We start from the raw sequence: 12333 nt of genomic DNA on the forward strand, positions 1-12333 counted from the left end.
GAAGGAAAACTTTAAAGTGTATCTTGTGCTGTGTAAGAGAAAAGAAGTAGCTAAAAGGCAGATAAGATAGTTGATGTTTTCCCCATCCCTGTGGTGTCACGTGACACAGGTTTCCTCCCAGGACAGGTGAGTCTTGACAAGTTCCTGTCTGCTCTCTTCCAGCTTCCAAATCTATGCAAGAAGGCTGGGGCAGTGGTGGGGACGAGATGAGCCTGGGCACCAGCCAGTGGGAGGATGAGGACGGGGACATGTGGAGTAACGCTGTCTCCCAAGAAAGCAGCTCGTCCTGCAGCTCCTGGGGCAGCGCCTCTAAGAAAGGACTTCAGAAGGTAGGCTGCTGCTGGGGAGGCCTGGGCAGCCAGTCTGTCAACAGTGCAGAGAGAGAATTCGCTCCCATTAGTCTTGGGGCTCTAATCCTTTCTGTAGGTCTGAAAGGTCAAAACTGTTTTCCTATTAACAAAATTTTGTCTTCTCCAATAAGTTCTTTTTGAGGGGCTAATGTGGTATGTGGATTGCAACAAAATCATAAAACATGCATATAACTAATAATTCCCTAATTAAAGCCAAAAAAAGAGGGAGAATGTAGGGGGAAATACCATTTACATCATAAAAAGACTGATCTCCCTGATACTTAAAAGTGTCCAATATCCCAATGACAATGAACAAAGTATAAAAACGATCAGATGATCACAGGGAAATTCAAGGTGTTGTCCAGTGTAGAAGAGGGTGGCCATCCTGACTCACTTAAGCCAACACTGAGAGGTCCAGTTTTCATTGTGGACCAACAGAAAGCCAGAGGTTGACTAGACACCCTGGGAGCCGGGCTGCCCAGTGACTGTGGACTCGGTCCTCAGAACCAGAGCACAGAAGTGAGTAAATGAGACGCTCATCTGCTCTCCGGCACCTCTGGCAGTTGTACACTAGCGTCACCTGCACACTGGCATAGCGCTGCCGTTTGTCATGGGCATTGGTAGTCCTTTTGTGACATTGTTGTCATCAAAGGTGAAAAGGAACACACCGTAGTGCAGCAGCCGATTAGAGTCTGTCTCTGCGTCCTAATATGCGGAGACTTGATGAAATGTGTGCTTAAGAAAGCATCAGCAAGTGATGATGGTGAGGTTTTTGTAGTGTGGTCTGGTTTGGTTTGGTTTGGGGGAGGGTACTTAGACATTGTTCCATCTGATGTACCTGGTTCTCACGGCACCCTGTGTGCCCCCTGCCTTTTCTCTGTGCTTGGCTCCCCCCCCCCCCCCTTTTTTGTTGTTTCTGTTGTGTTTTTTCGTTTTGGTTTTTTGGTTTTTTTCAAGACAGGGTTTCTCTGTGTAGCAGCCCTGGCTGTCCTGGAACTCGCTCTTGTAGACCAGGCTGGCCTCGAACTCAGAGAGATCCGCCTGCCTCTGCCTCCCAAGTGCTGGGACTAAAGGTGTGCGCCGCCACCCCGGACTCTCCCTTTTTCTTTAGCTGTTCTTTCATACACCTTTCTTGTTGCCTGAAGGCAGAGTAGGGGGGAGGGTGGGGAGCTCTTCCTTTGTTGTGTGTCTCTCTCATTCACTGGAACAAGATTCCTGCATTTTGTCATTGTTGAGAATAAGGCTTCTATAAGGGTAAAACCCTTGCAATGCTTAATAAACTTCATATAGTACTGTGCTTAGAAGTGTTCCTCAAGACCAATGGAAATAATACATATTGTGATGAAACAAATGATGTGACAAAAGAGAAATAATGACCCTGCTTTTTGATAATCCATAATGGCATGCATTAACCAGCCTACAAGTACACCTGCAGTTTCCCATGGTGTTAACTGGTAGCTCTGAGGAACACAGCAGTTCAGGGTAAATTCACACGATTCTGTGGCTGCAGTCAGTGAGTTTGGGCTGTCACCCATTTAATGTGACATTAAAAGTAACTCTTGTCCACTCTGTTCAGGGCATGAAGACACCTGGCAAGCAGGATGAGGCCTGGATCATGAGCCGGCTGATCAAACAACTCACAGACATGGGCTTCCCGGTAACTGGCATCTCGATGTCCTGCCCACTCTCCCCACTCTCCGTGTGGATGGTGTGAAAGCGTCCCTAGCCCGTCTGTGGTGTGTGACGAGGAAAAGATGCTTGTGGGATGAAGTTACTATCTATCGAGTTATTACTAAGTCCCCGTTGAGCCAGGCCATGAGTACAGCAGAGAGTCACACACTCTCCATCAAGAATGCCTTTTCCTAAGTAAAAGACTACGATTTATAATTTCCATGGAGTTTGATCCCTTTATGTAGTAAATAAAAAGATTCAGCAAGAGACCGAGTACAGAGCTAAAGCACCACGCCTCCCTGAGGCGTCCTAACAGATCAGCTTCACTCCTGCGTTTTCAATGAAGTCTCCTGAGGAAGCACCTCATTCCTCTCGCTCCCTCAGGTCAGGCGATGGCAGTCCACAGAGCCAGCTATAGCCCGTGTTGCACACTGAGCCCTAAACATGTCTTATCCCACATCCTTGTTGGATGAGCATTTATCTAGAAAAGAATAGGTCCAGAATGACCTTGTGCCTCACACTGGTACTGTGTAAGCCGAGAGGACACAGCCCTGTGGAACAGCCTCTCTAGAAGGCCCAGGAAAAATGCCCCACCCTAGCCCCAGCAACTTTGGTTTTCTTTTTTTTAAATATTCTTTTCAAACATTTAAATTATTCTTTATGTACATGTGTATGAGCCTGTATGAATTTAAGAACCTACAAAGGCCAGAAGTGGATATGAGATCCTGAGGGACTGGAGTAACAGTTGGTTGTGAGCCATCTTGTGGGTGTCAGGAACTGAACCCAGGTCCCCTGCAAGAACAGTAAGCTCTCTTAACCTCTGCGGCATCTCTCCAGCCTTATTTTTATTTTGCACTTCATTAATTTGTTTATGAATGGTGGTGTTTTGTCTGCTGTATGTCCATATCCCGAACATGTGTGCCTGCTGCCTTCAAAGGTCAGGGAGGTGGCGTATCTCCTAGAGTTAGAGTTAAGACTGTTTGAGCTACCTTGTGGGTACTAGGAATCTAACTAGGTCCTCTGAAGGAGCAGTCAGTGCTCTGGGGGGGGGGGGGTGAGTGTGGGTTTGTATGTCTGTGTGCCCGTGCAGTGCCTGCAGAGCCAAGCAAATAGTTTCAGATCTCTTGGAACTGGAGTTGTTACAGGCATTCGTGAGCCACCCAGTGTGGTGCTGGGAAATGAACTGTGATCCTTTGCAAGAAGGAGCTCTTAACTGCTGAGCCACCTCTCCAGCCCCTAGCAGGCAACATTGATTTTCTGCAGAGCTCCATCTGTACTGATGGCAGGGCCGTTAGCCGCAAGAATCTGGTAGCTTGATTTTTGGGCAAGAGATCTGACTCTGCCTCCCAAGTACTAGAATTTAAAGGCCTGTGCTATAGGGAGAGATCTCACCACACTTGATGAAACCCTATCTTAAAAAAAATATATACTGTCTCTGACCTCACTAGTGGAGAAAAGCATTTCCAGTTCCAAAAACTAGTACTGGTAGCCGCCTCTTCTGCTGGAGGGCTGAGCTGTTCGGGATCTGGTTGTCTGCCTGTGTGCCACTGATGAGAGCTCTGCTTTCCCCTAGAGAGAGCCAGCTGAAGAGGCCTTGAAGAGCAACAGTATGAACCTTGACCAGGCCATGAGTAAGTAACAGGGCATCTGTTCTCAGGGCCTCTTGGGAAGTTTTGCTTTGTGGAACCATCTGCTTATAGTCATGGTTAAACTTGAAGACAAATCCAGGCTCCAGGGAAAGAGCAACCACAGAACACACCAGTCCCATGGCGAGTGTCTGGGGACAGGTGAGCTATAGAGACAGTATGCCACGTTAGCCGTGTATTTGCCTTTTTCTTTTTTCTTTTCTTTTCTTTTTTTTTTTTTTTTTTTTTTTTTTTTGGTTTTTTCGAAACAGGGTTTCTCTGTATTGTTTTGGAGGTTGTTCTGGAACTCCAGGCTGGCCTCGAACTCACAGAGATCCACCTGCCTCTGCCTCCCGAGTACTGGGATTAAACACATGGGCCACCAATGCCCGGCCATTTTTTTTCTTAATAGTACTTCAACATATAAATGGCTCCTGTTTATATTAGCTGACTCTTCTCATTCCTATAACAAAAATAACTTAAATGGGGGAATTATTTCTTTTGGCTAACAATTTCAGGAAATTCAGTCCGTGGTCACTTAGACCTTTGCACTTGGACAAGAACATAATGGTGACAGGAACATGTGGTGAACAACCTTCACTTCCTGTAGACAGGAGGGAGAGAGGAATACAGGAAAGGACCTGGGAAGACATAGCCCCAAGGACACATACACTAGTGATCTGCCTCCAGTAATGTTGTCATATTATCAATCCATAGAGAAAGTAATCCATTCCTCATCTTAGACCATCCCTGAAACCACTCTCACAGGCACAGAGATGCGCCTTACTGACAGAGGCGTTCTCAGTCGGGAACAGTTGGTGCTCATCTGCATTGTGAGCTGCTGGTGTCCCAGGCCAGACAGAGCACACCATCCGTCCTCAGCCTGGAGTCATCTGGCAGACACAGTGCTGCAAGTGCCAGTCAGGAGCAAGGAGCCCATTCTTGAGCTAGTAAAAAATTATTGCTTATCCATTTTCTATAAAATAGCCTATTTTTTTTGCCAGGCGGTGGTGGCGCACGCCTTTAATCCCAGCACTTGGGAGGCAGAGGCAGGCGGATCTCTGTGAGTTCGAGGCCAGGCTGGACTGACAGCCTCCAAAACAATACAGAGAAACTGTGTCTCGTAAAAACCAAAAAATAAATAAATAAATAAAAATAAAAAAAATAGTCTATTTTTAGCAGGGTGTGGTGGCAAATGTCTTTAATCCCAGCGCTCAGGAGGCAAGCAGATCTCTGTGTATTGTAGGAGAGCCAGAGTTACTGGTGAGACCCTCTCTCCCCTCTCCCCCCACCAAAAAAATAAAAAGTAAAAAATATATATAGTCTATATTGTGGTGATATTTTGTTTATGATCTAACAAAAAAAGCTTGTCTGAAGATGAGAGTGCAAAGCTAGCCACACTAGTCAGCCATAGAGCCGGGCAGTGGTGGTGTATACCTTTAATCCCAGCACTAGAGAGGAGACAGCAGTCAGTGAGTCTGCAGTCACCCTGAGGACAGGGTCGCCCCTTTTGGTCTGAGCCTTGGTAAAGGTAAGAACTCTCTAGTGGTTGGCTACTTTGCTTTTCCGATTTTCAGGCAAGCTTTGTTGGGTCATAAACAAAATATTACCACACTATGTTTTTTAAAAGTTCACAGCAAACTTTATTTTCACTGATATTTCACTGTGACACAGTTTCATAGAAGACCTATGCAAAAGATCCCAGATCACAAATGTCGCCAAGAGATTTCACATACTTTTGGGCAGAACACGTGATCCCGGGGTCCCCAATGCCAACTTTTTTCCCATTATCTACTAGTACAGAAAGGAGAGAGTCCTCACACAAGAATGAAACTGCATGAAGGCAGCGTTTGCCTCAGGTTAGACCTTCGCCACCTCTAACAGCCGTAACAGCTCATCTCCTTCTGACCAGGCTCAGTGTATGTTTTGCAAAATGTCAGAGTATGTAAATTGCTGCACTTTTTTCTTTGTACATCATAAATGTGGCCATTTGGGGAGTTTGGATTCTTCATGACCAAAACCAGGGATGTGGTTACTGTGGATGGGGTGAGCTCAACATACTAATTCCAAGCTTGGCAACCATCAGCAAACTGGCACCTTTGATTAACCCTGCAGCCATAAGCTTCCCAGAGGTGTGGAATCCCTGCCCATAATGCCAAGGTCCCAAATATAACTAGGAAAACCCACACATTCCTGGGATCCTGAGACAACTGATGACTTAGTTAGAATTTCTATAGCCATGACAAGGCACCATGACCGCAGCAACTCTTACAAAGGGAAAACATTTCATTGGGGTGGCTCACGTGTTCAGAGGTTCAGTCCATTATCGTGGTGTGACATGGCGGCATGATGGAGGAGCAGGCCCTTGATTGTCCTACGTCTTGACTGGCCGGCAACAGGAGGTGGTCTGTCTCACTGGGTGTAGCTTGAGCAGATGTGAGACCTCAAAGCCCACCCCCACAGTGACACACTCCTCCAACAAGGCCATGCCTCCTAATGGTGCCACTCCCTTTGGGCACCCTTTTATTTCAATCCACCGCAGCTGGTAAGAGCCAAAGCCTGCTAGGTCCCAGAGAAGAGCCTAGCAGCCGGGGACAGCACACTACCTGCTTTTGGCAAGCCAGTAACCCCACTGTTAGCAGCCAGGGCTGCAGAGCCAAAGCCAAAACAATGTAAAGGCTCCAATGGGCCACTGTCCTGTATTATTGAGTCACTTTGGAGACCACATCAGGCCTGCACCCAGTGCTGGAGTCAGAGCCCGGAGACCTGGGCTGGAGGACAAGGGCGCGAGCAGACAACCTACAGTCTCTATTTTTATATTCTTGGCAATTGCACTTTCTAAAGCCACTGCTAGCATTTCCTTAGCCAATACAGAGCCTTCTTTTGGGGTAACCCAAAAAGGCCCCCACAAGCCTATTAGCGTACCTACCCTTGTTTCATGTATATTTATGTTTCAGAACACTTTATTTAAATGATTAAATGTGAATTAATCGGGATATAGGGTCTTTTGACCCTGGGCAATGTGACTGTGATTTTTTTTTTTGGTACCCAGACTGGCAGCTCTACTGCCCATTATGCATGTTTTTTCATTGTGTCTGTGCATGAAGTATCTGTGAACACACATGCAATGGTACATGTGTACAGGTCAGAGGACAGTTTTGTGGAATGCGCTCTCCAACTTTTACTGGGATTCTGGGGCTGGAACTCAGGTCACATGTTGCATAGTGAGCTCCTTTAGTGCTGAGCCTTTTTGCTTGAAGCACTACATTGGGGTATTTTTAATTCCGAAATAACAAAAACCACACCTCTGTGAGGAATATAGCACCAAGTGCACCACAGACACTTTTCAGAGCACTACCTTGTCTGACTGAACTGGACACTTGTCAGACGTCAGGTTTTCTGCCAACCTACAGGGGTCCACAGGTAACCATAAACATGCTACAGTGAGTAAGGACAGAATTCATGAATGACAGGGACAGACAGTGGTACATGTATTTTTTTGGTTGTGAGCCTAGCCCTTAGTGGCTGAGCCATCCCTCCAGCCCCACAGTAGTACGTTTATGTAAGAATGCAAACCCTGTTGTAGGTAGTGTGAGGCCAGGCAAGTAGAAGCAGGCATGTCCGACCCCTTAGGCCTGTAGAGTGCAATTAAAGTGACCCACACACAGTTCACTAGGCCGGAAGCTCCCTACACCTGCCAGTGGGTGGGAAGCAGTGACCATGATGTGGGTCAGAGGGAGCAGAGGAAGCCCACCCCAAGGCAGAGAGGGTGACAGATGACTGAGCTCCCTAGGGACTAGTAGAGGGCAGTGTGGCCAGAGTGGGCAGGATCCGGGCCCAGTCACAGGTGTGCAGGGCGGTCATGGGGCTGGGGAGCAGAGCAGCTCACACTCATGATGCCCGACGGCAGCCAAGGGGCCCCACCCTCCCAAGGCCGCTGCCACCGCCTGTCCTGTGCTCCTTTGTTTCAGTTTTGGTCTCTGTGTTGTGTCCCAGGCGCTCTGCTGGAAAAGAAGGTGGACATGGACAAGCGTGGACTGGGAATGACCGAATACAATGGAATGGTCACCAAACCCCTCGGCTGCCGCCCACCAATCTCCAAAGAGTCTTCCATGGACCGCCCCACCTTCCTTGACAAGGTATGGATCGAGGCAGCTGTCTTGTTTCTGCCTTCAACAAGAAGCTGTGTCCTTAAAGCAAGTCAGATGGAAAGTCAGGACATTTAAGTGGATTTTGCCTCAATTTTCCGTCCATGTAAGAATGTTTAACTCAGAGTACTGTTGTATTACACACGACGTCATAAGGTGTGAAAGTGCTGGTGTGGAAAACTGACAGTTTATCTGTTCCGCTATGCTGCAGTAGGCCAGGGTGCTCACGTTTTTCTGTCTTGCTTGGAATACTCAGTTCTTCCAACTGGAAATGATACATAGCAGGTTAGCCTTAGGGAAGAAGGGTTGGCGTTGGGTACATGTACCTGGATGGCCACATTAAGTACCTTAGAGGAAGCTCTCTGGAATTTTAAACTCAGTCAAAGCGCTATCTCCCTTTAGTGTGGTCATGGGAGAATGTGCCTTCCTCAGGGTGGTATGACTTCAAAAAGAGAAAACATCACATTAAATTCAATTTAAATATTGAACCCTGAAAATAAAACTGAAACAAGAAAAGACAAGTGTTTAAAAAAAATGAGGCTTGGAGGCGCTAGTTTGTAATCCCAGCTACTCAAGAAACTGAGGTAGGAGGATTATGATCAAGACCCTGCTTCCTTCCAAGTAAAGGGAAAATTTCTGGGGATGCTAGCTTAGTTGTCGAGTTCTTGACCCATGCGCACTAGGGTCCTGATTCCATCAGAGTTCTGTTCCCTAAAGAGCCCTTGACATCCTGATGGACTTGCTATTCCCAGAGTCTCCCTGTGTTCCACACAGGCAGATGAGCTGTGCCGTGCGTGGTCAGGAGCACATTCACACTAAAAATTATTTGTTTATCTGAATTTCCAAATTCTTGACATCCTGGAAATTTTAAGTTACTGGCTGACCCCAAACTCATCATCCTCCTGCCTCAGCCTCGGGATGTTGATATTGTATTTTTGGTTGTGAGCCTAGCCTTTAATGGCTAAGCTATCCCTCCAGCCCGGGATGCTGATACTGTAGATGTGGACCACTACATTTATTTTTATTTGCTGGATCTGGAAGTATAGTTGGGACCTGAGCTCTTTCTCTAAAGTGTGGAATAATGTGCGGGTTGGTTATGCCGTAGACGAGATAGTAGATTTGCAGAGTTTTGATACTGTAGTATAACCTCAGTGAGCTGAAGTCAGTGGGATCTTCTGTTCCTGACACTCGGTCAGGTGCTGTGTGGAGCAGGGGTTGTGCCTCCCCGGGGGGCTGTGCTCTGGGAGTCTCTAGTTGGGCTTGTGTTGTCTCGGCCCCTCCCCACTAGGCAGACCAGGGCCGTGGGCTGGGGTGGGCTCGGGTGGGGAGAATGCTAAAAGCTAAAGTATGTGCTTGTCGGTGTCTTAGCAACAGCAGCGTCTTAACCCTGTCTCTCTCTCTCTTCCCTCTCCTTCTGCCCATGTCCTCCATTGCCTCATTGTCCACACATCTTTATCCTTTCATTCTTTATCCATTCATCCCCCTCTCACTATTTCCGTGGGAAACGGTTTGGTGCTCTGCGTGCCGGCGGGCACCACACACAGCTCACCCTTTCTTTCTCCAATCAGGATGGCGGCCTCGTGGAAGAGCCCACGACTTCACCGTTTTTGCCTTCCCCAAGCCTGAAGCTCCCCCTTTCCAACAGTGCACTCCCCAGTCAGGCCCTGGGTGGGATTGCCTCAGGGCTGGGCATGCAAAACTTGAACTCTTCTAGACAGGTAAGGCTGTTGGGAAAGAGCAGGCAGTGGTCTGCACTCATTCTCCTGACTTCTGAACTGTTGAGAATGAACTGTATTGTTTTCAATTGATTCTTTGATCTTAAGACATGAGGAATATGGAACGCTGCTGATGTGCTCCCGGGACTCCCCGTGAGTGCCCATGGAAGCTCAGAGCTGAGAGGCCGTTTTTGAGATTTAGCTCCTCTATAAGAATGGGTCCAGGTTGTTTTTACACTGAACCAAAATACATTTAAGTGTCTCTGTGCACCCAGAATTAACTTGCTACTAAGTGAAGTGCTGGTGTGTTACCGACTGGTCTTCACCACGGGGGCCCTTCTCCCCAGAAACAGGGGGCTTCAATGAGAGCTGCAGAGCCTTCTGGCTGTCTCTCCTGTCTGTTACGTCCTAGAAAGGAACTGAGAGACCTGAGTGTCTGCTAAGAGACTGAGCAGTCCCTGGAGTGTCTGCGGTCCCTGGCGGGTTATCTTGGTCCTGTCTGTGGGCTTGTAGCAGCACCTTGGTGAAGTTTAGTCTGAACCCTAGGAACCCATGGATGAGGGCGCAGCACAGGCACAGCACGCCCTTCTGCCCAGCCCCTCAGTCAGCTTCCAACAGAAAGGGCATCCCACTCCGCCCTGTCAGCTCCACCCTCGTGCCACACCCCAAGGACACCAGGGCCTTGGACACCAGGTTAACTTGTGACTCTGCTAACGGATACAGCCTTGGGTTGTTGAAGTAACTGGACTGAAATAGATTCCTCTGCCTGCTTCACAGTACCTGCCACACTGTCTCTCTGCCTGACAGAACACAGGGAGTTCAGTTCCTTCCGGGAAAGAAATTTGTCACCCAGACCACATGTCTTACTACTATTATTTTTGAAACATTCTTAATTATCTCTCACCGTGACAGACTTGTTTAGGGACACTTTAAAATGCACTGATATGTGTGTGTCTTGTGATTTAAAAGCATAGACCGCTTCCTAAGCTAATGTCTCCACCCTCTATAACCTATACAAATAGCATCCATGTTGTACACATGGGGACAGGGTCGAAGGGTGGCATTCATGGCGGGAACCCTGTCGCTTCACGCTTCCACAGCCTGCCTACCCCATGTCCTAAGAGCTGTTGTGTCTCCTGCAGATCCCGAGTGGCAATCTGGGTGTGTTTGGCAATAGCGGAGCAGCACAAGCCAGGACCATGCAGCAGCCGCCAGTGCAGCCTCTTAACTCCTCCCAGCCCAGCCTCCGTGCTCAAGTGCCTCAGTTTCTATCCCCTCAGGTCTGACCCGGAGCCTTGCACACTGTGCTTGGATTTTATCTGATCTTCTCTGAGGAAATTACTGTGATAACCTGATGGGGAACAAAAACCAGCAGGCTGCTCTTGGTATGGGATGTCAGGAAGAGGCCACCAGGACAACCAGGATGGTGGGGCTTTAGTGAGATTTCGGTTGGAATTGTGCCTCAGGGTGCACTGCACTGGTGTGGTGTCAGCGCACACCTTTGAACCCAGCACTCAGGAGGCAGAGGCAGACGGATCTCTTGAGATTAAGGCCTGCCTGGTCTACAGAGTGAGTTCAGGACAGCCAGGGCTACACAGAGAAACCCCATCTTGAAAAAGATGAAAGAGTGTGTGCTATAGATAGGGTACATTTGCTGTTTACCAGCCGATCCTTTTTTGCCTGGTCAGTTTTTGTTTTTTTGTTTTGTTTTAAGGGAGAGGTTGTTTGTTTGTTATGGTTGGGTCTTTTGTTGGTGGTGTTTTTTTTTTCCCCAGACACGGTTTCTCTGTATCTATTTGTTGTTTTCATGGTGTAAGTCCTAGTTAGGGCTATCATTACTATGATGAAGCACCATGACCAAAAGCAATTTGGGGAGAAAAGGATTTATTTGGCTTTCACTTCCAAATCTCGTCTATCATTGAAAGAAGCCAGTTCAGGAACCCAGAGTCCAGAGCGGACGCAGAGGCCATGGAAGGTGCTGCCTACTGGCTTGCTCCCCATGGCTGACTCAGCGTGCTCATCCAGGGTTACCAGCCCAGGGGTGGCTGGTAGTTGAAAATGCAGTACAGGCTTGCCTACAGGCCAGTTATGGAGGCATCTTCTCAGGTGAGTCTCCTTCCTCTCTGATGACTCTAGCTTGTGTCAACTTGACAGAAAACTAGCCAGCAGTTTCTTTTTTTCTCTCTCTTTTCTTTCTTTTTTCCTTTTAGTTTTTCTTTCTCTCTCTCTCTCTCTCTCTTTTTTTTTTTTTTTTTTTTTTTTGGTTTGGACTTTTTTGTGTTTGTTTGTAACAGTATGAACAAGACAGGATCTCTATGTAGACCAGGCTGGCCTTGAACTGACAGAGATCCATCTGCTTCTGTCTTCACCTCTCAAATGCTAGAATCAAAGCTGTACACCACAACAGCCACGAACTTAAAGAGATTCTTTTTAATTTTATGTGCATAGGTGTTTTGCCTGTATGTGTGTCTGTACACCATGTTTATGCCAGGTACCCCTGGAGGCCAAAATAGTGTGTCTGACCCACTAGAACTGGAGTAGGAAACAGGTGTGAGCCACCATGTGGTGCTGGGAATCAAACCCGGGTCCTGTGCAAGAGCAGCCAATGCCCCCAAATGCTGAGCCCTCCCCCTAGCCCAGATCCATGGAGACTCTCTTACATGTGGATCTCTGTGAGTTGGAGGCCAGCCTGGTCTACACAGCAAGTTCCACAACAGCCAGGGCTGTTTCCCAGGGAAACCCTGTCTCAGAAAACGTCTGAAAAAGAGAAAGAGCATTAGTTATCAGAAGCCAGGCAGTGGTGAAGCTTGCCTTTAGCCCCAGC

At 47.7% G+C, this 12333-nt stretch overlaps 1 protein-coding gene across 3 annotated transcripts in view; it reads left to right on the top strand.

Moving 5' to 3' along the window:
• The window catches only part of Tnrc6c (trinucleotide repeat containing adaptor 6C), a 108572-nt gene that overhangs the window by 75603 nt on the left and 20636 nt on the right, over nucleotides 1–12333 (top strand). For 2 of the 3 annotated variants that reach the window (XM_040750112.1, XM_040750113.1), the window contains 6 exons: nucleotides 163–329; nucleotides 1927–2007; nucleotides 3595–3652; nucleotides 7643–7785; nucleotides 9339–9512; nucleotides 10652–10789. In XM_040750112.1, coding sequence (XP_040606046.1) covers nucleotides 163–329; nucleotides 1927–2007; nucleotides 3595–3652; nucleotides 7643–7785; nucleotides 9339–9512; nucleotides 10652–10789 — 761 coding nt within the window. The remainder of the gene's footprint in view (nucleotides 1–162; nucleotides 330–1926; nucleotides 2008–3594; nucleotides 3653–7642; nucleotides 7786–9338; nucleotides 9513–10651; nucleotides 10790–12333) is intronic. The other variant, XM_013113278.3, reaches the window with a different exon arrangement.

This window comes from Mesocricetus auratus, unplaced genomic scaffold, assembly GCF_017639785.1.
Source record: "Mesocricetus auratus isolate SY011 unplaced genomic scaffold, BCM_Maur_2.0 Super-Scaffold_100007, whole genome shotgun sequence".
In the NCBI taxonomy this organism is placed as follows: Eukaryota; Metazoa; Chordata; class Mammalia; order Rodentia; family Cricetidae; genus Mesocricetus; species Mesocricetus auratus.